General features: G+C 37.7%; 2 protein-coding genes across 4 annotated transcripts in view; both read right to left on the bottom strand.

Moving 5' to 3' along the window:
• Nucleotides 1-2,936: 2,936 nt before the first annotated feature.
• On the bottom strand, nt 2,937-7,224 carry il12a (interleukin 12a). Its single transcript, XM_088618446.1, has 7 exons — nt 7,101-7,224; nt 6,276-6,442; nt 6,056-6,154; nt 5,185-5,226; nt 4,982-5,098; nt 3,823-3,852; nt 2,937-3,410 (listed from the first exon to the last, which is right to left on the bottom strand). Exons 1-7 carry the CDS (start codon nt 7,123-7,125, stop codon nt 3,255-3,257), a joined length of 636 nt encoding a protein of 211 aa, XP_088474572.1. The 5' UTR covers nt 7,126-7,224; the 3' UTR covers nt 2,937-3,254.
• Nucleotides 7,225-13,533: 6,309 nt separating this feature from the next.
• The window catches only part of schip1 (schwannomin interacting protein 1), a 250,052-nt gene continuing 237,960 nt past the window's right edge, over nt 13,534-25,625 (bottom strand). For all 3 annotated transcript variants that reach the window (XM_088618265.1, XM_088618246.1, XM_088618256.1), the window contains 5 exons: nt 22,081-22,198; nt 20,285-20,482; nt 17,031-17,154; nt 14,785-14,878; nt 13,534-14,207 (listed from right to left, as the gene is read on the bottom strand). In XM_088618265.1, the coding sequence (XP_088474391.1) occupies nt 14,159-14,207; nt 14,785-14,878; nt 17,031-17,154; nt 20,285-20,482; nt 22,081-22,198 (583 nt within the window). In that variant the 3' untranslated portion in view covers nt 13,534-14,158. The remainder of the gene's footprint in view (nt 14,208-14,784; nt 14,879-17,030; nt 17,155-20,284; nt 20,483-22,080; nt 22,199-25,625) is intronic.

Below are 25,625 nucleotides of genomic sequence, written 5' to 3'. Positions count from 1 at the left end.
GAAGTGTTGTGAAACATCTAGGTGGTCTTTTGCAAACTTGAGACATGCAGCAATGTTTTTTCTGGAAAGCGGTGGTTTCCTCTGTGGTGTCCTTCCATTAACACCATTCTTGTTCAGTGATTTTCTTATAGTGGACACATGAACAGAGACTTTGGCAAGTTCAGGAGATTTCTGAAGGTCCTTTGTTGTTACCCTCGGGTTCTTTTTCACCTCCTTCAGCATTGCACACTGTGCTCTTGCTGTGATCTTTGCAGGACGCCCACTCCTAGGGAGAGTAGCAACAGTACTGAATTTCTTCCATTTATAGACAATTTGTCTTACTGTGGAATGATGAACACTCGGGCCTTTAGAAATGCATTTGTAGCCATTTCCAGCTTTATGCACCTTTACAATTCTTCTTCTAAGGTCCTCTGATATTTCTTTTGATAACGGAATGGTTCACATGACCAGCTCTCTTGAGAAGAGCTGACTCTGTCAGTAACTAACCTTTGTGTGCCTTTTTTATAGGGCAGGGCATCTCCAATCTCATCTCGTTGATTGGAACACCTGACTCCAGTAAGCTTTTGGAGAAGTCATTAGCCTAGAGGTACACATACTTTTTCCAACCTAGACTGTGAATGTTTAAATGATGTGTTCAATACTGACAAGAAATACAATTGTTTGTGTGTTATTAGTTTAAGCAGATTGTGTTTGTCTATTATTGTGACAGCTGAAGATCAGACCACATTTTTATGAGTAATTAATGCAGAAATCCAGGTAATTCTAAAGGGTTCACAAACTTTTTCTTGCAACTGTCATATGCCTACCTTGAGTCAAGGGAAAGCGTGTAATGCTACTGATCCTTTTTAAAAGAAGGGTCAAACATTTTGGACTAAATGGGGATTCCTACAGTAAGTGAGCAAACCTAGATGCTCACTCATTGTTGAGACGGATTTGTCCAACATGAAGATTGGGCTGTTTGGGCTTTCTGTTGTGAGAGTGTGTCACAGTGCCCAATGACATCTTCAGACGAAGCTGGGAAAACAAGCTTGGGATGAGCTGGACAAAGATGACTCAACTAAATGTGCCACGGCAAAGTATAAAAAAAGCCAAACGGCATTCTTTACTATTTACTGTTTCAGTACAAGCTCCACAGGTTTTGTTTAATGGTTTGACTGGTGAAAACACAAACATCTCCAGAATAACAGACGTACCTGGAGATCTTTGCTAAATTGAAATGGCAGAAGACATTAGCAGATGATAGGTGGTGGCATTCAAAATATACAGTGGTATTTTAGTGTTGCAATTGAGATTGTGGGTATAAATGACATACTGTGGTTAGCAGTTCTTGCAAGATCCTGTGACTCAGAGCCATGCCATGGAAGAGTATGATGTCTGAAAGCCAAGCATGGGACAACAACAAGTAAAGGTAGAGTCAAAGTTTGTTCATCATTTTCTGGAAAGAGGAATTAACATCGCAATATTTTTTTCCGTAACAATGGATGGTGCTCTTGCTATAATCGAAAAACAGAAGCGATTAGTAAAGATCATTGAGGATCAAACTGGTCAGGTGATGTTAAAGTTTCATTGTGTTATTCACCAAGAAAATCTTTTTGCTTCATTATGTGATGAGTACAGAGGTGAAGATTGTGCTTCAGGAGATGGACCATACATGCAAGGGCACTCCTCTTCAAAAACACAACCTGTTACGAGTCCCTGCTTGTGAAATTTGAGTCTTTGAAGAAAGTAGCATTTTCACTGCTATTAGCCTTTACATCTACATGCCTCTGTGATATTTGAACATACTGTTTGAAATCTGTTTTTTGTCTGTCCCAGAGCTGGTTAAGGACTGAATACTAAGATCTGTGTGCTGTTTAAAGTATCTAACTTGCAAACCCAAGATTGGAGATCTCAGCAAGGGCAAGAATTACACTAAGCGGTAAGATCAACAACTTTATTAATGAAGCTGCTAAAACGTAAATAGGACTATTATTGATGTTTAAAAAAGTATGAATGGCATGCAGATTGGGAAAGGGGAGTGAATACTTTAACTCTTGGTAAACCACTTCTGAGATGTTGCCAGTTCCAGGTCTAGGTTCAAAGGCTGCAGTATTCAATTGATGTACCTCATCTACTTTGCTAAAAACTAGTACGAACAACAAAATTAAGCAAGTAAATATAATAAGTCTGAAGACAGAAGGGAAAGTCTGACTTCACTGGTGTGTGGGAAAAGGTTAAGGAGCTGTACAAGGCATAGATACTGAAACTGATGTGTCATACACAGGAATTTACATTGATCTATGACAGCTATCTGCTTGAACCACATACAGTAAATGTCAAACAATATTGTTCAAGCTTCCGAGAGTTAAGTAGTGGTATAATTAAAAATTTCAGATTTGCCTGTAGCAATACACTATTGCATCACACTTGTGGTTTTACTTTCAGTTTCACCTTTGGCTTTTAGAAAAATGTGCCTTCTGTTTTGACAGCCATTCAAAGAACTTTCACAAGGACATTATTTTCTTAGTCAAGAGTAAGCATATTCCGGTATCTAGTGAATACAGAACCAATCAAGTTAAAGGATTTTCTTCCAACTATATTGGCAAAGTCATACCTTTTTCCTTTAAAACAAGCTTGCTGTAGTTTAGTATTTATTTAAAAATATCTACATCTGAGTCGTGAAAAAGACAAGAAATGTGTCCTAATTTGAGAAAGGGACATTCTATAACATTAAAACTCTAGATGGAAAAAGAACATAATTCTAGTTGTTTAAAAAATACCCTTTCATTCATAGTACTTGAACAATTACACTTGAGTGTGTGTACAGAAAAGTAAAATAAGTTCATTTTTACATAAATTAACACTAGTAGTGCTGGTGTTTCGCACATACTCTACTAGATGAGTATCTGAACAAATAAATCTGAGCATTTATTGCTTGTAATGAACAGACAAGGCACTTGCACAATTAACTTTTTATTATCATAGATGTTATAAATACAGTACAAAAATAAATAGTTCAAGTTGAGACAGGTGAAATTTAAATCTGATGATCTTAACATGTTTCATACACAAGTAAGTGCTTTGCTATTACTATTCCTTTTAATATAGGTTTTAATTAAATAATTCAATAAATAACAGGTTCCATTTGGAAAAACACACACAAGTTTTATCTTATAAATAAACAGCAATGATTTCTGTAGCTTATTTTCCTTGACAGCATATGAAAAATAGATGTAAACCGTTGGAGCAGTCCTGGCCTGTAGTAGGCAGAGCGACTAAGACATTCTGCTCAACTTAATATAACTGAGAACTCGGCTGATAGTCACAATGCGAACTCGGAATGCCTTCAGAACTTTACAGAGCCTCTCTCTGTTCTCAAAGTTATTCTCGAGAGTTGCAGTCTGGGGGGCTGGGGTAAGGGTGAAAGAGTCCTAGAAAAAAAAGAAGTGAAAATAATTTGATATGGTTCTGCTGTTTTACAGGGTTTGGATTATAGTTCTCATGGAATTACATGTTCTTTGTCTTCTGCCCTGTGCTGCACTTACAATTTGGAATATCAAAATATTTCCAAATGTATTTTACTATCTATACAAAAACATTTAATTTTGCCAAATACCCAATCGGCACATCTGTTTGCTGAATGCTATTAAATATTTAGTTTGTGGGGACTTTAAAGTAATCTCAATCTATGAAACACTGAACACTTGACAAATGCATATAAGACTCATTGGATTATAATAAATTAAACAGAAGTAAATAATTTGTACACATTTTATAGTCATAGAAGCAGACATCTCAGCTAATTCACTTTCATTGCAAAGTAGGCCTTAAAAATTAACTTACGTTTGGTGTGGAAGCTGCTGAGGACAAGCACTGTTGTGTAAAAAAGTAAGAGACAGTTTAGCATCTTAGGTTTTTATTTGTAGATTTTTGGGCAAATTGAAGTAATATACAATAAAATTATATCTGTAACACATATTGGTCATGTTTATCAGCTTGCTAATTGATATTAAGTTATTTTATTCATCCATACTCTGTACAAAAGGATATAAAAGACCACACAAGCTACTGCAGCATCTTCATAGTTGAAAATGATCGAAATTGTATGCGAATCGGGTACCATGCAGAAAAGTCTAAATTGAGACCTTCAGGATAGCTCTCTTTCATGCCGTTGAATAGGAACAGTCATTCCTAATGCAGTAATCAAGCAGGATTTATCAATCACTCTCAGATCACCCTTGTCTAAACTCCTGAAACATTTTTGTTTTTACCCTTTAGGCAGCTAAGCAGTTTAGATGGAACAAGAAATGAAAATCCCCCCATGTAGTATCACTCAAGGAACACAGTTGGTCACCTTTGACACAAATGGATCAAAATTCTAAGTGGATTAAAACTCACAGGTCTTCCAGGTCTTAACAAATTGATGAGCTAAAGGTGATTTAGAAAACAACCTACATGTACAGTGCACAGTCAACAAGCATCTGCTCTGTACTGTTGAGGTACCTCCTTCTACAACAGTACCACCTATGTTGGGGGCTGAGTTTCAGCTCAGTGAAACTGTCCTGATCAGACATTTTGTTGTTTGTGCAGCGCTGGCCGATGTGCTGCTTTTCGTTTTCCTTTGCAATTTGGTAAACAAAAACTCCCACTTCGGAAGGGATATTCCTAGCAGTGTGTCAGTCTGGCTTCTGTCCGCCTCTGTGTGTGTTTTTAGGGTGTGTGCTGCTTCCCAATCTTTCCATATCTGATGTTTAGTGTGCTTGAGTATTTTATATTACCTTTATCTCTTTACTATACATCCCAAGGAAGACAAAAGTAGCAACAGTGAAAGATTCTAGAAATTGTATGATTATGCATATGTACTGTATGAGTATATAGCATATGCGCTTTGCAGTACTGTAGGATCTACTGAAGGACCACACTACAAAACCAGTGGGATTGTCCTCTGTGTGTATACACACATATGCAGTTTTTTGTTTTATGCAGAAAAAAATCTTCTTACCTCCAGTAGTTCATCTACTCTCTTTATTAGGGTGCCCTCCAGGTTTGCATGTTTGTAACTCAGAAACTCGTTCTTGTAATCCCATAAATCTATGCTGATATTCCCCAAGCAGGCAGACTGAAGAAAGAAAAAAAATACAGTGAGTATCTAACGAGCTGTAAAACCGACAAGTTAATGAATAGACCAATATCTATTAAGGTTACCTTATTAAATGGTGTTTTCCGATGCCCAGAGCATCCTGTGTTCTGTAACAGAAATAACAGTACAAACTATAAAGATGCAAAAAACTATAAAGATTTACACAAGTTTTAAAGTGTAAAGGATTCTGTTGGTCTATTCTTCTGTGTGGCTAGTAGCAGGTTGCATTTTTGAACTACCTCACCTTCTCCGGAACACTATACTGTAGTTCAGTATTTGCATCCTTGGACTTGAAAGAACACTGCATTTATCTGTTTTTTGTTCCAGCTGAGCTCTTAATCACAGGCTTATTAATTTCAGTTTTCACTTTGGGCCTTATCTGTAAATTTGCTTTCAGCTCTTTAAAGGTCAAATGGAATTTGAATATAATTGTACCATTTTATGGATTTCAGAAGTGCCCTTATTCAAGTACAGTATGTTGATTGAACAGTAACCAGTTCAACTTCTGCAGAAGGCACAAAAATGTTCGCTGTGAAAGTGTAATTCCGGCCTGTATCTATTCAGTGTATACTGATTAACTAGCAAGAGCCTTTCAGTCAAAAATAACTGCAAGTTGAGGGGCTGTGTACAATTCTGTGAGCGGCAGTTCTAAACAGTAATCTTGAAGTAGGGTATTTTCACACTCAGGGCTGAGTGAATGAACTACTGTAGTTAGAAGTCTAAGCAAACAAGCAGATCAATTAAGGCACCAGCAGACTGTTCCTCCAGTACCGAGGTTGGGAATCACTGCGATAATCGTCTTTTTACACAACAGGGTTTGGGTTTTTAGTTTGCGAGCTAAACAAACAAAAGCATGTGAGCATTTCAGTTAAAAAAAAATAAAAAAACAACGCTTTAACAGATCGGCTGTAAGTCACGAACGCGTTCGTACTGTACCTCTTCGGTGTCGGGTTCACAGGCTTTCACCGTCATGCCGTTGGTGATATCCAGCGACAGAATTATTTGAGAGCAGTTGAATCCCTCGTAGTTGTCTTTCTGCGTGTGGGGCAATTGAAAAGAGTCGAGAATTAAAATATTGTAAAAAAAAAAACCCAACCCAAAACAACAAAGACATTCTACAAAACCCTTCCGAAAAGAACTGCCGGGCGGTACAGACCTGCCCCAGGGCGTTTGTGACGTTGGCCAGCAGGGTTCTGGAGCGCTCCAGGCAGCTCCCCTGGACGTCAGGGCTCCTGGCTCTGTGCTGCTGTCCTCCGGCGCTCCCCTCGCACACAGCGGCTAAGTGAGTCGAGAGCAGCGCCAGAACCAGCCATGCGCTGAAGCCTGGGGGGGAAAAAATCAACGTCGAAAATCAAATAAATGTGCGTTAGGGTTAGGTCGGCTCTTAACAGCGCGGGCTATTTCTTTGACGCGAATCGGTGAACCCCGGATTGGAGTCACTGAAGATGCACAGCCGATCTGCCATTACATCATGATAAACCACAACAGCTTTTTGTGATTAGCCTGTTTTGCGTATAATAACTTAACGACTGAATGCAGTGGTAGTATATCTAGATTTTCAAACTACTAGACATGGCATACTGCAAAAAAAAGGACAGGACATTTAAGACTTGTCAGGAGTTCTAAGGAAAAGGAGAATATCCCCGGTGTTAAAAACTTTACCACACCTCAGTTATACTTGTTCACTTATTCTCGGACTGAACTATTTTTAAACAGATAACTACTAAACCAAATGTTTTTTTTTTATTCTTAGCCATTTAAACGAAAGCTGACCGTTTGCCTTCTTTCTTTTTCAACAGTAAAGTGGTAAAAGATCAAAGAAAACTGTATGAACGGAATAAGTTCTGAACAAGTGTAACTCCGGAATAAATATAGTACTATATATATAAAACACAAAATAATATCCATAGGTGACTGTCAGTAAGTCAGACCACTGATGTGCGGAAACTGATGTGTAAAGAGATGTTGAAAAAATACTCACAGAAATCGATCTTCCGCAGAGACATTTTTCCTGTGTTGTGCTCAAATATCTGAGACTTTGCCTCTCCTTCAAAAATCTTTGACGATGCATGTTTGCCTTCTGATCGTTGCGCTTTTAAAGAGTGTTCAGGGATTTCCCTGCAGTAAGTTAAACACAAATTGAAACTATAAAACCATTTTATCCCCGTGTAATTTCCTAATCCTATACCATGTCAATAATTAAGAGCGCACTATCCATTTTTTGCATAGTTAACAGGAGTGCCCTCATTTTTTTTAACTTACCTGTACCTGCAGCGCAATATTAGCTCGTGATCTTTGCTTCAAAAGACGTAACAAATACATAAGACGTAACAGGTACATAAGTATTGTAACGCTACGGGGGCTCAGGCGGGCGCCCTTGCGTTACAGTATTAAAAAAATGCACAGCATTGCTTACATAAGAGATCGAAAATTGTTAGTTTTAGGCATACTGTTAGGGTAAGGATAAAAGGTTCTATTAGGATCAGGGTCATCATGAATATAAATTTAACATTTACATGCGTTGAACGAAATAGCCATACTGTAAATGATTGTGTTAATCCGGCGTACAGTAGTTAAAGAATCCATGTGAATGCGAATAAACTCATAAGACAGCAATCAGAGAAAACTAAATTGTTTTAAATAAAATTTAAGTTTAAACTTTATTAGATTGAAGGTAACACGCTTAATAAGTAGCCTATTTTCTACATGAAGAGATTTAAAAAGCGATCATTTTTGACCATTCAAATCGCATTGATCGCATTTCGAATTGCACCCCATTTACCTATTACAGGGATATTTCAAAACTCTGTAACCAGTCTTTTTGACCCTAAGGTGATGCACATAACTTTTTCGTCTAAATAATAGGTGTTGAAAAATAACAACGCAGAGAAAGCTCTTGTTTTAAAAGGTGCTCTTAACAAATCTCAAACTTTTTTTCTTGGAGTAAACGTTTGCTAAAAGGCTAAACTACAGGCTAAAAACTTCACTCATTATAAAGGCTCAAACTCGTGATCACATTTTTTTAATTTTTCATTTAAAATATAAGTAAATCCCTTAAAACCATCAGAGCAGAATCGGATGAACTCCAATAATTTGTTCACAGGGAGAGACTTGTCTATTTAGTTGCCAATAGTACAAAAACTCGACTATGTAGCAAAACGTTATTGTTATACTGAGCATACCCCTAAAGAAATAATAAAATCCAAGAAGAGATAATTATTGATAACCACACAGCATTCTAATAAAGTATCTTATGCACATCTCCTGTAGTCAGTGCTTGTCAACAATTTCTATTGTTTGCTTAAACCTTTTTATGTACTTCAGGTGTCTTTATAGTATTATTAGAATAGTAAACTGGTAGAAATCATAGTGTTTGTTAGTTATCTAATAAACTTCGAAATAGTAGACTATTTTTTCTTATACTTTTTTTTAGAAAATAACTAAAAATCTGTAATATGCAACTCATTTGTCACATTATCTGAATGTCTGCTTCAAAAGTAGCATTTTAGTTCTTAGCTGGGAAGAATATTTTTTCCCTTCCTTGGTATTAACAAATGTGATGATGCTGTTACACACCACAAGACAAAATCAGTATTAGAATTAGTAATGTTCTCGCAAGGGGAATTTCTACAGTACAAATTTCTATTAATTCAAATGTAAAAAAGTGATTTTTTTGTGCCTTATTCTCAATACTCAAATTAAGCGAATGTCTTTACCAAACAAGCTAAGAACAACCACAGTATGATGGTAAATGTCCATTTAGTCTGAAGTTAAAATGTTTCTTTTTATTTTCTATACTGTAATAAGATCTAATAAGATATTTTTTGATTGAAGCAAGAAAGGTTTTAAATAACCATAGGACAGTATGTCTTGGCATCAAGAGTGATTCTTTAGCCAAAGGTACTGTACCAGATGATACTCAGAGCAATCACCTCCTGCTTTTCTTATTTAGCAAGCAGTCTTTTCATGGATTATAATTTGCTAATGATTTACTAATGTACTAATGTTTTATGAAATGACAAAGATTTGGTGTACTGCTGACTTTTTTCAATTTCATTTGAAATGTAAAGGAATGTGGCTTGTATCCCAGTGAAACCAAACGTGAGTTTGTAATTTAAATCTATGAAGGCTTTAAAAAAACTTTATTGTAGACTTCTGTGTGATCCTTTATTATTTTTTTTCAATATTTCCTTTTTTAATGCGTTGAATCACAGGAGAGCCCTGAAAGGGACCGAATACCTTACAGCACATGGTTTTTTTTCCCAACCCAACTTTGTTTTTAGAAATTTCACAGAGGTTGTACAGTAGGTTTTTACTATTGAAAACGCACCTGCAAGAGCGTGGGGAATTGCCCAGAACAGTGAAAAAGAACACCATAACAGAAAAAAAAAAGATATTTTTTAAAGCAAGCCACATTTGTATTTGCACTCTAATTGGGAACACCCTGAAGACTTTCTCTTCATGGGCCTCTTCTGTTCCTACATGCAGCTACAAAATTCAGATTTTTAATATATTGTTATTCCTGATATTTTCTTTCCTATTGTGTATCTTTGGAAGGTGAATATGTTAACTTTATTTTTACTCATGTAAAAAAAAATGAAGAAAAAATATACATACAGAAAGGTCATCCAGAAAAAACAAAAACATTAAGGTCAGTGAGGGCTTGATGTTATGACAAATGAAACCCAAAACAAGTCATATTGCTTCATGACTATGAATACACTTGCAAAATGTCTTCTTGTGTCATATTTAAAGTGTATAATCAGTCCCTAAATGCTATTCTTTCTAATAAATACCTTCTACAAAAATAGAACAGAGCTAAAAATGACTACTGTCATGAAATGGTAAAATGACATTTCAGTCCCCCTTGACTTCTTTCTGTACATCCTGGAGGGTTTCAATTTTTATTACAAGTCTGTCACCAGCCTCAAAAAAGGTTAATAACACTGTAATTTATGATGTTATTTTTGATTTCTACTGCTCTCTTACAACTCACATTCAGGCTATCCCCAAGGCTGAGGAACGGTAGTTAATGCATTATCCACCACAAAGTGAACTAACTTCAGTCCCTGGTTAAGATCTTACGAGATCTTAAAATTCAAATAAAAACCTAAAACCAATTTAACAAGCATTCAAGACGCTTTTTGGTTTTCTGAATTTTACGATGACAGGAGGTGATTTACCCCATCTAGCTGTTGATATGGCTGTTAATATTTGATCCAAGCATTAAAAAAAAAAGGGGGCGGAGTGGTGGCCCTGTGGCTAAGGATCTGCACCTGTGGCTGGAAGGTTCTCGGTTTGTTTCCTGCGGCCTTCAGAGGAATCCTACTCCGTTGGGCCCCTGAGCAAGGCCCTTAACCCCAACTGCTCCAGGGGTGCCGTATAAATGGCTGAGCCTGCTCGGACCCCAAGTTTCTCTGCCTGTCTGTGTCTGTGTGTCTCATGGGGAGCAAGTTGAGGTATGCAAAAAGAATTTCCTAATGCAAGAAAATGTATGTGGCCAATAAAGTGATCTTATGTTATCTTGTTTCACCCAGCTGTTTCTTGAAATAAAAGCCAGGGTTCCACAACAAGACAGGGTAGCTTTTTCCAGGCTCTTGCAACCCTTTGAGTAAAGAAGTGCATGCTGTTCTCTGTTTTAAATAGTCTTTCTGTTTGTCGTCAGGTTTGTGTATCACATTTGATTCTGATGAAGTCCATGGAATTGATTTTGGCAGTACCTTTGTGGATGCTGGATGCTTTAATTGGGATCCTTTATGTATATGACACAACATTTCCTGGTTTACTTTGCCCACTTATAAAATGTAATTGATCTTGCAATTTTGGTATCATAAGAGAACTTGTCTAGTTTATTCACTATACCAGAATCTAGATCATAGATGTATATAAGGAAGAACAGCAGTCTTAATAAAGTCATCACAATTTGAGTATTCACTACTTATCTGTAACCAACAGCAACTGCAGTAGTTAATCTAAATACAGTGTACTGTATGTGCATTTCCTTAAATGCATATTGCCAGCACTATGGCAATTAACCTTTTATGAGGAACTTTACTGAAAGCCTTAGAAATATACCATATGATATGCTCTGTTTGTATCCTTTACAGCTAGTTCTTGTTCAAAGAAATCTAATAAATTAGCCAAGGCAGACCTTCAGTAACCTTTTCTTAACGCATGTTGATTATCGCCTAGAATCCCATTGTCCTAATTTAGTTCTAGTTATCATTTCCATATGCTTATGAGAGATTTGGGTAAGACTTTTTGGCTTAAAATCACTTGATTTTGTTATGGTCTTCGGTCTGGGCACTAAATTAGCCATTCTCTTGTCAATGGCCTTTGATTTCTTAAATATAAGTGGTAGAACACCATCAGGCCCTAATACCCGTTTACTTAACTGCTTTCAGTAACTGTAATGCTCGTACCTCTTCTGTGTCAATATTAATGAACGTAGAAGATTATGGTTGCTTAACCTGAGACATATTGTTATTTCTTTCTTGGCTAACATGAAATATTTGTTGTGGAAATTTTGTGGTTTTCACCATCTAAAGGTTTCCTATTTTTATACCTGTGACTATCTACTGTTCTTTTTCTATTGCAATACTGAAAAAAAACTTTCATTTTAGTCCCCATTGCAACATTCTTTCCTCTCGCTGCCTGCTTAATACCCTACTTGCACGTGCTAGAAATTCATTATACTCATTTACTTTAAGAGCATGCTAGACTTTTTTAACCATTTTGTAGAGTGCTTTCTCTGAACACTGATTGAGGAAACAGAACACAGAGAGTAAAAAAAAAGCAGTGGCACAAACTGTGTTTCTTTATGCCCAATTTTTGTTGCTGTTTGCCTTTGCTCCTCAGCCACACTAACCATGACCAGAAAGGAAAGCCACTTTTGCCTGGTAGAGACTTCAACAACTTGAAGCGTGCAGTGGACCATTCCAGCACAGGACAGAGATGCCAGCTAACCGTGAGAAGAACATGCAAACAGTACCAAAGGCATTGTTTCAATTTAATTACCCCAGTTTCTTAAAATGCTTAAAGTGTTTGTATTAGAACACCACTCTGGTTGCATGGAATGATGCCTTTAAACATGGTGGTTTGTGGTTTTCATGTATTTTGCTTTATCTATGCAGTAAAAACCAAGAAATTAGTGGCACAAATTGACCTTTTAAAGTGCTTCAAATATGTGCTTATGCTCTGCTCAGAAGCACAACTGACAATAATTCCACCTGATTCTCTCAAGTGTACAGGGGCTGTTGAACTGTACGGTTCTGACAGAATTCATAGAAATAAGGTTTCTAGCTAAAAAACAGGGGAACCCATATCAATGTACTTAAAAGTGAAACTAGATTAAAAGATCAGTATTATTATGTACAATCTTTTGTACTGGACCTCAAAATCACATTCAGTTTAAAGAAGTATAATGTTAAAAAATTTATATTGTAAAGACAATTGTGAATAAACCCCAATTATTAGGGAAAACAACTAAGTTTCAAATATATTATTTATCATGAAAATAATGTTAAAATAATGAGAAAAATTCAATATCATGCCTTCAAGTAAAAGAGAGGAAACTGAAATACTATGGGTCAAAGCTGCTTGCTCTAAAGAATTTCACTGGACGGATGCCAGCAATTCACCCACAACCACACAAAAGACTTAGCAGAAGCCAGACAAAGACGTTCAATGGAGTTAGTAATGTGAGTGTATGAATACTTTTGTTCATTCTTGAAATCAGTCATTGTATTGCACCCATCCATCAGTATAATGTCACTTCTCCTGGAAAGGCTTGTGGGAAACTGGGCACAAGGCAGGGCTACATACAGGATGGGTTGTACTGTAAATTGATTTCTGGGTGCACAGGGACAATTTAGAGATGCCAGCTAACCTCGCCAGCATGTCTTTGGAAGATGAGAAAGGTCAGCTCCTTGTCTTGCCCAGTTCCACTTTTCTACACAATTTATACTGTATCTCGTCTCTTGAGCCTGAGCATCCCTTTGCACAACTGTCTTGCATCTCTCCCATTACCCCATCTTCGCCCTTGCAGCAGCTCCCGGTTCATTCCTAGTGAAACTAAAGGGAGGTTCATTCAGCCTTATCCTTCTGGTCAGGCTGCTGTTACCTCAGCCAGGTGAGGTATGCCAAATAACTTCATTTAGTTTCTATATTGCATTAGACGCTGCTTGGAGTACTGATTTGCTGATTTACTCAATGCAGCAATAACCCCAAAACAGCACAACAACATCTGAAAGGGAGAGTTATTTAACCATGCAGCAACATCTGTACAAATGTGCAATTTGTATACGTGACAGCACCCCTCATGCATTAAACAAATGTTTTTGAAAAATTATCTGAAGGAGACACTGGAACATAATCACTCTTTTTACCGAAAGAAGAAAGCCCAAGGCATGGAATATGAAACAAGGTTTTATTTTTTATTTTACATATCTGTACACAAAATTCCCCCAAATAATATTCGGAATACAATTGGATGAAATGATATTAACACACTTATTGAAAATGACTCGTGTCAGAAAATCAACATTCACAAAATGTTGAGAACTGAGTAAAGTGAACAGATTACCAAAAGCTACAACTTTACTACAAGGCAGGCATGTATCCTTTTGACTCATTTAGCACCTTCAAATAAAAGTTTCTCAGTTGAAAACTACCATTTGTGCAGAATATAAAGAGGCCACCTGTAAAATACTGTCCAACCTTAAATCCAGAAGTTAATTTATTTTTTTACAATGCTTTTATTTACTATCTCACTATTATCGTATAGTTTCCACCAATTTAATATATATATATTTCTCTTATTAAAATGACCATTATTATTTAGTGGCAAATGTAAAAAGTTAAAAAGAAGTTATGAAGAAGCAAGGCCAATCACTGGACAGAAAGCTTCGGACGGTATTGATGACTAACACTGACTTTTTGTTTAAACCCCTCAGGAAGTGCTCCATCTCCAGAACTTGTACAACCACAGAAGCAAAATAAAATCTAGCCTTGTTCTTCCTTGTGTCTCGGTGGTAGTTTTTACTTTGGGGTTTTCTCTGCCATGTGCTTTTGCTGACTTTCAGCGTGCCTGTGACAACAAAATAAAAACAAATGCATCTTTCAGTCAGGTTTTAATATCCCAAACTTTAACAATCCCTTCCCCTCAGGAGAAAGAATTGGTAGTACAGTGAAGCAATTACATTTTTAATTGTATTTTTTTTTTAACAAAGCACTTTGTGATTTTTTTTTTAATGTTGCCATTTATACAGTAGGTACTAATACTGACAAACTCAACTTCTTGCAGGTTAAAAGTGTAAGAGGAATGTGGTAGAAATAATTTTCTTAACCATTTTTGTAAATACTACATAAACAGGTTTAACATGATGTTTTAGGACCACATTTAACCAGATCATGCTCCTAGCTTCTGAGGAAATGCAGGTTCTGTACGTAATGTCCTTGAACAGAGTTACTAGGATGATGAAACATTCAGTGAAACACAAAACAGGGATTAAATAACTGTTACTACCACCTGCTTTCCAAGTATTTATTTCAACAGAACACAAGCAACAATTCAGAAATATTATTTCTGCTCTGTTAAAAGTAAAGTGGACTGCAACATGTCCTAAGAAGCAAAGGAATCAGTGTTCTGGGCAGTCTGGCTGTACCTAGTCAAGTCTTCAATGTCTACCAGCATGGCGTCCTGCTCCATATGTAACTCGTCCCTTATTAGAAGAAGCTGCACAAGTTCTTCATTCAAACCTGCAGTGACAGAAGGAAGGGAAGGTCATTACATTCGAAAAGGCTGGATTATAGGTATACACTGTAGGTATTCATTAAATAAAAGCCCAATAAAAAAAAAAACGTTTCATGTCATATTTTTCTGCTAATATAGTCAATGTAAACTAACATTAAAAACAATCCCCCGAGTTTTGACTGATCTTAATTGGGTCTTTGAAGTCTGTGTTTACAGGAGAAAGGAAGGAGAACAACTGATAAAACTCAATAACTTCAATTATACAGAGTTCTTTGGAAGAATAGCAACTCATATCTGTCAATTACGTATTGGTATTAATGAGCCACAGTCGTTTTTCAGAATGCCTTGCCTGCCACGTCTGATAGTTGTTTCCAGTGCACTAATAATCTTAACAAATCAATTTAGATGGAGTATTAGTCAATAACTCATTCTATATTTAATATGAAATTTTCACTTCTCTAGAAATGAGATATGTTTTTTTTCCTTAAGAGTACAACCCAGTTTCTTCTGTTTGTGATCAGAAATAAAACATTTTCCCTGAATTACATAAGTTTGCTGTTATGGTTTCAATTCCAGGCCCGGGGTGCTATCTGTGTGAAATTTGTTATGTTCTCCCCGTGTTCATGTGGGTTTTCACTGTCTGCTCTGGTTTCTCCCACAGTCCAAAGATAATGTGGTTAGTTAAGAATAAGGATAGATTTTCTTCAGGTTTCATGTCATTGGCAGAAGTCATTAAAGTTTGCTTAGTAAGTACAGTGGTGAACTTGTGTCAGTTACATTGTTCTACAAATGATGATTGCATTAAAATAGTCCACTGTTCTGTATAATATAACAGGGAAACAGCCACTGTATCATGAATACTGATCTTAGCTAAATAAATTACACGGTAATTTACAAAATACGACAGAAGTTCTTTGTCATTGTTAGATAGCTTCTGGTACCCTGCTGATCCTTGACAACAATTTAGTGAAATGCATCATGCAGATCGAGAAGAGCTTCAGGCTCTCAGAAGACAGGAGTGACCTCAGCCTGTGTGACTACAGCGGCTCGGCTCGGAGTGTGCTGTCTGACATCCTGTCAACAGCTCCTCTGTTTCACTGTCTGTTCTCCGTCAGACACATGCCAGCTCTTCAAAAAATACATCACCCAGAAATGGAATATTCTGACTTGCAATTTACTTTGATATCCCCCCGCCCCCCCCACAACCCCCGTTCTTCTATCGATGGAGATGTCAACATAGAGCTTGTCTTCAAACTGATGCTATCAAGGCCTCTTGTCAGTAGACACACATCACTGGTAAGTACCACTGTTTTTAAATTACAAATGTGGCAGCTATACGATTTCTGTGCACCTGCGTCTTTTTGTGGAGTAATGCACCTGGTCTTCCAGATAAAGCACATGAAGAGGGGTAACTGAGCGAGTTAGAGAGCTCGACATAAAAAAAGATACCCAGCCATATGCTGGATTTCACTTTTTGTTTTCCAGAAACTGAAAAAAGAAAGGCACGAGATGACTTCTGTGGAGTGAACTACAGTAATCAAACACATGACTACATAGATACAGTATGTTGGCAGTCTAGCTTAAATATCAAGGATATTGAGCCAAGGCTGCCTTGCAAATTACTAAGTGTTACAAAGAACATTGGCTTTTTTACTGCTGGAGGGACGGAAGGAGGAAATTATGCTAGATAGCAGGTTGGAATAAATTATTTTCTCAATGTATGTTCCTTTAGTGAGACTTACAGAGTTTCAAATGCACGTTCGGGAGAAGGGCAAAACTTAACCTGGCCCACTTTCACTGACCAATATATAAATAGCACACATCATGCATTCTTGTTTGCCCATTTCGCTTTTGCATCCCTCCCATCACCCCATCTTCACCCTTGCAGGAACACCTGGGGGGGGGGTGAAGGTCCAGTTCCGACAGCCCTGTCCTTAATGAGCCAGGGGAGGCACCCAAATAAAGCTGGCTTAAACAGGGTTTGACAGAACTACAGAGATAATAAACACCAACCTTAGCGACTCCACTAACTCCACTTACTTCAATCTTTTAAAATGTCTTTATACGCAACATAATGCCACTCTTTCCTGGACTAACCGACCTTCCCAACTGTACTCAGGGATTCGTCAGATAATGTTGTACCTGCAGTGTACTTACTTTCAATCTGGGAGTGGAGGTCATTGACTATAACTTGTAACTGACCCAGTGTCATATCTCTCAGGTCTGTGGGCTTTAAACTCCGCTTCATGAGGCATTCGCTGATGTGCGGCATGTGAGGCAGCTGGAAAAGAGGAATCCAAAACATTTCATCCAACCGGGAGACAAAGACAATTCTACAATGAAGCGTCACATCCTTAGATACCTTCACATGTTTTTTTTCTCCTTTCATGCAGCAATGTACAAATGCACACAGAGCTGTAGCTCTATACAGTATCTTGGAGGTTTCTTTTGCAGTGTCTGCCAGGTCCATTTCAACGTGTCATTGTTGTTTTCATGAGCTCCTGGGTTATGGCTTCTGGTCTGTGGTCATTGGTCTTTGCACAGATATGTCTAGGTGTGAAGTTGAGCTGATGAATCTAAGTAAATACTGCAGTCAAAGTAAAGGATCAAAACTTACAGAAACAAATATATACCTGAAGACGTCTTTATTCATCTAATGATAAGACGTGCTAACGAACCTGACAAATCATGCTGGCGCACTACCTACTTGAATATGTTAAACCCAGTTCACTACCTGTATTTCACTCCTGATAATGTCAAATGGATAAAAGACCAGCACCACAGTGTCTCACCAGTAGGTGGCAGACATACAGTACAATACTGTACCTACATGAAGCAATCTTCATTATATTCTACAGCAAAAACAACAACATTCTTCAACATGAAGCAAAAAAAGAGGGGAATAATACACTGGTATTATGTGTATTCATGTACACTGAATACTTACAGAAAAATCCTGAATTAATTCACTTTACATTTCTTCAGTGTCGTATTTCATTAGAGTAGATATTTAGATACGAGATTTCTAGAAATTCTAGCTACAGCACAGGCTATTGTAAATATCTATACCATATATAGCATTTTTGTTTTTTTCCAGATAATGTCAGGCACCACCACTGTGCTTTGACTTAATAATACCTTGTATCTCACTTTAGGGAGACAACAAACATTTCACTTGTATATTTATTGGTGATTTGCTGCGAAAAGGTACAGTACTATTTGTGTCTCAGGAACGATCAATATGAAATACATTTAAAAATGCATGCAAATATATGCAACAGGGTAAATGCAGAAAGTAATATACAATACATATTTCAGAAACATAGCTTGAAAAATAAAACATATTCACATCATTAGTTTCTCTGGGCCTTTCTCATCCACAAACTCCAAGAACAAAAAGTGCCTTTTCCAGCTCTGCAGTCTTTAGATGTATTTCTGCTCATTTGATATCATTGTGAGAATTTCTATTTGTCATCATCCAATTGAACTGACTTCTTGGTATTTTTAAGACTTTAAAAGAATTCCCCTGATGTTGCCGGGTTACTGCCCAGGTCCTCTTCCAGCCACTGTCCTAGTCTGTGCCCGAATGTTGTGCCAAGTTACCGTGGCATCCTTTCCTAGGTCTGTGATTTCCTGTTATTGTTCTAACCATTTAAAAAAAAAATTTTGCACCTTCAATCAACGGGTTAAGGCAAACTCGCCGTAAATTTAGACTGAAGTTGACCGCGCAACTTCCACTTTCATCTTCTGATGTCATCTGACATACAGTTTCTGTTTCATAAGCCTGTGAAGACTAACAGGCAACCTTACACTGTGTAATTGTTGTCACGTTCAGGCGAAAGGAGTATCGCACTTTGTGGGCTTTTCTGGTCTCATTGTTAGTCATTCAAAGTTTCTTCAGGTAAGCACAAACGTGGCTTAGTTTCAGAAACCTGGGCCTCAGAGTCACTAAACTCTCTTCTGTTAGTTTCTTTTCCTTTTTTCGGGGAAATGGGGATACAGCTATGACCAGAGTTTGGAAATCTTCCTTTATATTAAAGCCTGAAATTTATTGGAAAGCCACACGGTTTTGTGAACTAAAACTCAGAGGTTTGCTCCCCACACATTTCTTCGAATGTCTTCTGTACTAGGAATTTCATACCTAACACAATACAAAAATTCATAGTACTTGAAGCGACAGACTCGATCAAGTTTGAAGGGTGAAAAAAATCATGTCATGATGATGTCGTGTCATGATCATGTCATTGAAAAACAGTAGGAAAATACAAGGACGAGAGAGGGTAATATTATTTCAGAAAACAGCAGCATTAATTTATTTATATAGCATACCCTAACTTCCAGAAGACCTTGGAAATAATAACTCCTCCTTTATGTAAAAGACTTGAGGCGTAGCTATCTGAGCACTTGACGTTTTCATGAGATTCAACTGTTCCTTATCCCTATTTGTTTGCTTTGCTATAAAAACCACAATGTTGGAATTATATCATCTTGAATGCTAAAAAAGGTCAGTCTCCTTAAAGTGCGCATATGAACTTCATTATTTTTGACAGCTGGGCACAGCTGCATTTGAAAAGAATTGGCAAAGGCATTGCAGGACCTAAATTATATATTACTCCATCCTGAATAAGTAAAGACTTTACCAGGTGAAAATGGAGTTGGTGAGACATGTTCCTGAGCACTGATGTGGATAATTGCATTTTAAAAAACACACACAAGCGGGCACAGGAACCACACAGCTTAAATGTTTATTTTAATGCAATACTGTAGTCGGCTGCTACGCTTCTAAGTTGTGTTGTATCATCAAAGACCCACTCATGTGCACGACAGGAATTTCAAGATGGTCAAGTATTACCACGCTATGTCACATTAGGGAAAAACAGGTACAGGAACAGAAAACACAGCAGTTATCAAAAAAGATTGGTCTGACAAGAAAACCATTTTTAGGAAGCATTTAGATTTGTAAAGCTACAGGACTGCCTATATATCAGACATGAATAACTGGCACACAAGGCGTTTGTGAAATGAACTTTCCGTCTTTTAGTTAGTTTCAATCTTTGCTCAAAGCTCTTTATGCAGGCAGATAGCTATCTTGCCTCCCACATAGTTCCATTTTTTAAAGCTCATTTAGCCTGCCATTAGTTATATTGTCAGTAACAAAGATAGGGAAAAGATTAAGGTTTTCTTCTTTTGCCTGAAAAAAACAAAACGTACTAACAGATTGTTTTTGTGTGCAGTCAACCAGTAAAGACTGAAAGTCCATCACAGGGTTATGTTCTGTTATGTACAGTCATTCTGAGTTCAAAAGTTGAAAATACACGATGGGCCAACACTGAGGTGCTACCACAGTGACGTGACCTCAGGTGAAAAGAACAGGGATGTTTATGAGACCACACCAAACGGACTGCACTCACCAGGTCAGCCACTGGGGACTTCTTTCTATTTTGTTTTTCCACCTCCACCTGCATCTTGGCCATGGGCTTAGCCATTGCTAAAGCCATCTTGGCCTCAGCCTGGAGTTTCTTCTGCCTGCTGAGGAAGTCCATGTCCTCCAGGGACTCCGAGTCCTCTTCGGTGGTGTCCCGGTCCGAGTAGGAAGAGCTCTGCTTGCTCTGCAAAACAATCACAACTTTCTTCACTACGCTAGTCTCATGTCAAAGACGGAGCCCGAAACGCCTTTCTTGGCCCTCCCACGGCCCAGTGATGAATGGTTGGCCTGAATTCTTTGCTTGGATGGACAGTTTCAGAACAGGGTTGACAAATATCGTGGTACACCATCGCTTAGTTAATAGCAAACCTCTGTCAGTCTTTAAATTGGTTCCATAATTCTTGGGAAGGAGAAAATAGAGTCGGTTCAATAAACCATTGAATTTCAAAACTCATTATTCATATCTCCCAGTCTGGTATTGCCTGAGGAGAGATTACATAAAATTGTGTATACTGAAGTTGATTGAACAACATGCTTGAAAGAGGCAGGTATTTTCCAGATTCAAGCCACAACGGTTCATGGGGCCAGAGCTTATTCTGGTTCTCTTGGCATCAAGTGAACAGAGAGCACGTGACTCCCTGGATGGGATGCTAGTCTATCACAGAGCTTACCCCCCAAAAAATGTTGGTCCCCATTCAGACAGCTGGGTGGACTGGAGCAGCTGGGGTAAACTCCCTCACTCTGTCTGCAGGCGTGTCTCGAACCCACACATGATTCCAGAGACTTATCAACTATGTCATGCTGCCCCCACTTTCAAAACTGAGTAAGAATGTTATTTATTTGAAGTAGAGGTTAATTCCATGCTGAAAAGAAACAAAATGACATTTCGGCTGAGAAGTCTGCTTCAGGTGTGTGACACAGGCATGTGAGAAAGATTCACACCTGCACTGTTGTTTTTTCTTCTTTCTACTTTTCAGCGTGGAATGAAACCCCACTTGGTTCTTTGTTGCTTGCACACCAGGGGCAGTTCCACACTCAAATCAGACGATTGTACTAGCTTTGCAAATTAGGGGTAAATGGTCGTACATGTTCTTTTCTGCGGTTTCCTGTTAAGGTGGCTTAGTGGAGTTTGCCTTTGAAGTCTTGTTTTTGTGATGTGATGTAAAGTGTCACATACTGTACCTTGTGAGGGTCCACAAACACAAATGTGAGTTTCAGAATCAGGAATATAAAATGTGGGTCACAGGAAGAGTCTGACTAAAGAACCTCCCCCTATATTATTCACTAATAGCATCAGGGCCAATTATACCCACAATTCCTCTCCAGGATTATTGAAAATGGTAAAACACATAAGGTACTACATAAGCACTCTTCCCTCGTGCTGTATGAGTGGCCTAAAGGCCGAATTTTAAAGAATAAAACTATTTTTAAGCTCTCATTAGATCCAATTTCCTTGAAGATAAGTAGATTTTTAGTTCCGTTTAGCTCAATCTGGTTTATTAAGAATAATATCTGGGCTCATTCAAGTTAGCTGGTGCTGTGTTTTTGTTTCCTTCAAAAATTCTGATAAGAAGTGGAAAGTATCTCTCCTCACACCAGAAATACCTGATAAAGCATGATATAAAGTTCTTGTTTAATTCTCAGAGTATCTGACCATATTGAGCACTGTAATTGTCCACACCGAGCAATTTCAGTTTCAAAATGATGAGAGACTAAGGAGTAAGTAGGTAAATATACACTTTTTCATCATTACAACAATTTTTTTTTCAGTTTGAGGTGTACCATTGGGGACAGCGGGGTGTCCAGGCTTGTTTCAGTCTTGCTGTCATCTGCATCACTGTCTTTGTCACTGCCGCTGTCGTTCACAAAGCAGATCTGCAGGTTCATCCCACTCTGAAGGCTGTCAAATTAATCAGATTAATTAAAGTCAGCATAATCACATTGATCCCCCTTTTTGTAGAGTCAGTCAGCAAATACCTTAGTAATAAGAAAAAACACATGCAGTGACTCCTAAAACTTAGTAATCAATAAACGTGTGAAGGAGCAGCACAACTTCCTACAGAGTAATCCTTCTTAACCCTTATCCTAACAATACTTCCATGTCTTCTGTTATTTTTCTGCTCAGTTTTTCATGATGGGCTTATTGATATGAATCGATGCATTTGAGGTGAGTTTTTAAATTTGATTTTGCCCGTCTCTCAGAACAACACAGGATTTGAAAATGGCATCAGTCTTGCAACTGGACCTTAGCAGAAAGAAAACAAAGAGCTCATTGAGGGACATTTGAGACATTCTCATTCCTACTTGTAAATCCTGGATTGGTCATCTATTAAGGATCAAATTCCATTATGAAAATAATTAGAACAGAGACTGGGTGCATTGTTTTTCAATAAGGACTGAGGGCAGAGACAAAAAAAAAGTGGAAACAAGCAGGTTGATCAATTAAAGGCATCAACAAGTACCAGCGATGAACAAATACAACTCATTTGGAATGAAAACCAACAGACACAAGGTAACCTTTAGATTAAGGTGGGGGAACTGCTATGTAACACGGTGATTGATAAAAATCAATAATTTGACTCTATTTATTATTAATTTTATTTTAAAAAAACTTTGAAATAACTTCGGAATAAGTGGTTAACTCATCAGCAGCTATTATTTCTACATCATCAGCTCCATAACACCTTGGTCCTTACACGTCCTGTTGCTTTCACTATGCACGGCCAAGACCACAGCCCAGATTTTCTTTGAAGTAATGTTAAACCTACCACTGTAAAAAGGTGATCTTACCACTATTGAAACATTAGGTATTTTTTTACCATGATTTATTTAATCTCCTACAATTTGCTCCATATGGCTTCATCAAGAAAGACAAAGTGATTGATCTCATTCGTTTTGGTGCCAAACTGAGGCAAATACAAGTCTGGTTTATTGGCATACATTCTAATTCAGTGCTCTTGATCCACCTTCAGCCTAGAAAGGTAAATGTGAACAGGAACTGAGAAAATTAGCCAAAGAAACAAGGCAATTGTTCTTCCTGTGATCTTTGCACAAGTCACTGGTAGATGCTTTCTTTCTTTCCTGGAAGATGCAATCGTAAGGTTAGACAATGGATTAACGGGTGCTGTGTTGTCATGGCAGAGGAAATTAAGTCAGTAATTAATCTGCAGTTCTCACCCATGGGATCAACACAGCATTATATATGACAGCCAGAGACTCAGCTGGTACAGACGCTCCTCCAGGCAGTCTGCACGTTAGGGCCTGTAATTAGGAGTGGGCTATTCTGAGGCTGTGTCTGCCTGAGATGCAGACCCATGGCCAGCGGTCTGATGGGTTTTTTTGCCCTACTGCTGGTTAGGGAGAAAAACCAGCTGGGGATGGCTCCCGTCAATTCATCACTGCATCCTGGACTGAACTCAAATTTCCGTGAGCTGTAATCCATCAGGAAAAGCTCGGCTGCATTAAGTGGGGTTGGGGGGAGGGGTTTGTACAGATAAGAAGGCTTATGTCCTATCATTTTTATAAAGCATCAGGAAGGTTATGAAGCAGCGGAGGACATTCGGCCCATCTGGGCGGTTTGGTAGTTAGTAGCTAACTGACGCAAAAATCTCATCCAGCTGTTTCTTGACGAAGCCAGGGTACTGACAGCGTGTTCCATTCTTCCATTCTTATGTACGGGTGTACATTTTTTACAAAAAAAACCCCAACAACAAAAAAGCCCTGGCTGTTAAAACAGATTAATGTATTAAACACTGAATTGAATTACAGACTGAAAGAACTATAGGTCTCGGAACAGGAGGCTTTTGATCTCATAATTGATTTTGCCTTTTTTTAGTGCAGACCATTGTAAAAGCTTTTGGTAGTAGAATTAGCTCAAGGTTAAGTTAAGAGCAGGGCTCGGATTTGGCTTCTATATGGGAGTCAATCAAAAACATAATATAACACCAATTTTATCATAAAAAACAAGAATGGGGCAGCATGTCGGTTTGTGTCGCTGTCTTGCAGTTCCTTGGTCCTGGGTTGCCTTCTGTGTGGTGTTTACATGTACCTCATAGCTGCATAGGTTTTTTTCCCAAGACCTCTGGTATTTTCCCACAATCCAAAGACCTGCTGTCTAGGTTAAATGAATCAATTTAGAAATCATTGTCACTATATTGTCTCATGTGTGTGTAACTTGTGATGGAATGATTTCCTGTCCAGAGTGTATCTTGCCTTTCTGGGTTAGTCTCTAGGCCAGTATAATTTACCTGTAATTTACAGTACATGCAGTGCAAGCAATTACTGAAACTGGAGGGTTTCAAAAATATTTGATTTTCAAGGGTCGACTTCCACAAATTTCCTTTCACATTATTTTAAAATAACTGATAGATTATTTCTATTCTGAAGGAATTCTGAAAGTTTCATTTTTTTAGCACCAATTTCTATAAAACAATGGTACTATTAAACCCACAGCAAGAAACAACACACTCAAAAAAAGAGTAAAAAGATCTAGATCCAATTTCAGAATTTTTCCAAATGAAAGAGGAAAAATTCACAGCTACTCCAGATCTTGTATCAAAATTTCTTTCTCTTCTACATTTAATTTAAAATTGTTAAAGTTCACATTATTCTGCAGAATGAAATTGCTTCAAGTGAAGATACTTCATGTAGGACAGAAACTATTTAGCCTGCTTGCGATGTGGAATTAACATGGAGAACTTCCCTAAAAAGCATGGTGTGCTGTTCTCAGTTTAAAGTAATCTCCCTGTTTCTCCGAAGCAGAGTCCTGTCTCCAAAAGTTTCTTCCTCATCGGGAGAAACTAACAGGGAGACCCCTGTGCATGACAGTGATACAGTACAATCCATCCAATTGTCTCTCTTACTGTAATTGCTAGACTTTCTTGTAGTAAGACTAAACTGAATAACTGGATTTTTTTATATTATTAAGGCAGAGGGCCCTTTCCAAGATGAACTACCATACGAGCTTGAAAATTAACACAACCATAAAACTAGAAAAGAAAAGCCCCCTATTTCAGGTATATTTTTGTCTTATTTCTAAATTTCCGAAGAAGCAGTTTAATGATTTACAGGAAATGACAAACCATAGCTTAGACGTAAGCTTTTGTTCCTAACAAAACACAATTGCAAATTTATCATGTTTGGCATACATAAATATTCAAATACTGTATTTGTTCTTCATAAGCTAAAAATACCCTTTTATAGCTGCTTTATTATTCAAATGTTTGTGGAAAGATGTTAGTACATAACCAGGGTAAATTCAATAATGCTTGTCATTCTGAACCTTAAGCACAACAAGTTCTATGGGCAAGTCATTAAATTTAACATTT

This window comes from Lepisosteus platostomus, chromosome 2 (genome assembly GCF_059453375.1).
Source record: "Lepisosteus platostomus isolate fLepPlt1 chromosome 2, fLepPlt1.hap1, whole genome shotgun sequence".
Classification (NCBI taxonomy): Eukaryota; Metazoa; Chordata; class Actinopteri; order Semionotiformes; family Lepisosteidae; genus Lepisosteus; species Lepisosteus platostomus.
This window is presented reverse-complemented; position numbering and strand designations above follow the sequence as displayed.

Bases quoted from the DNA above. Each gene is read 5' to 3' on its own strand.
- il12a (XM_088618446.1), bottom strand. From the start codon at position 7,125: ATGTCTCTGCGGAAGATCGATTTCT. The intron at 6,443-7,100 runs GTGAGTATTTTT...TTTCCCCCCCAG, and splicing joins TCTGCGGAAGATCGATTTCT to GCTTCAGCGCATGGCTGGTT. The intron at 5,099-5,184 runs GTAACCTTAATA...TTCTTTCTTCAG, and splicing joins GGAAAACACCATTTAATAAG to TCTGCCTGCTTGGGGAATAT.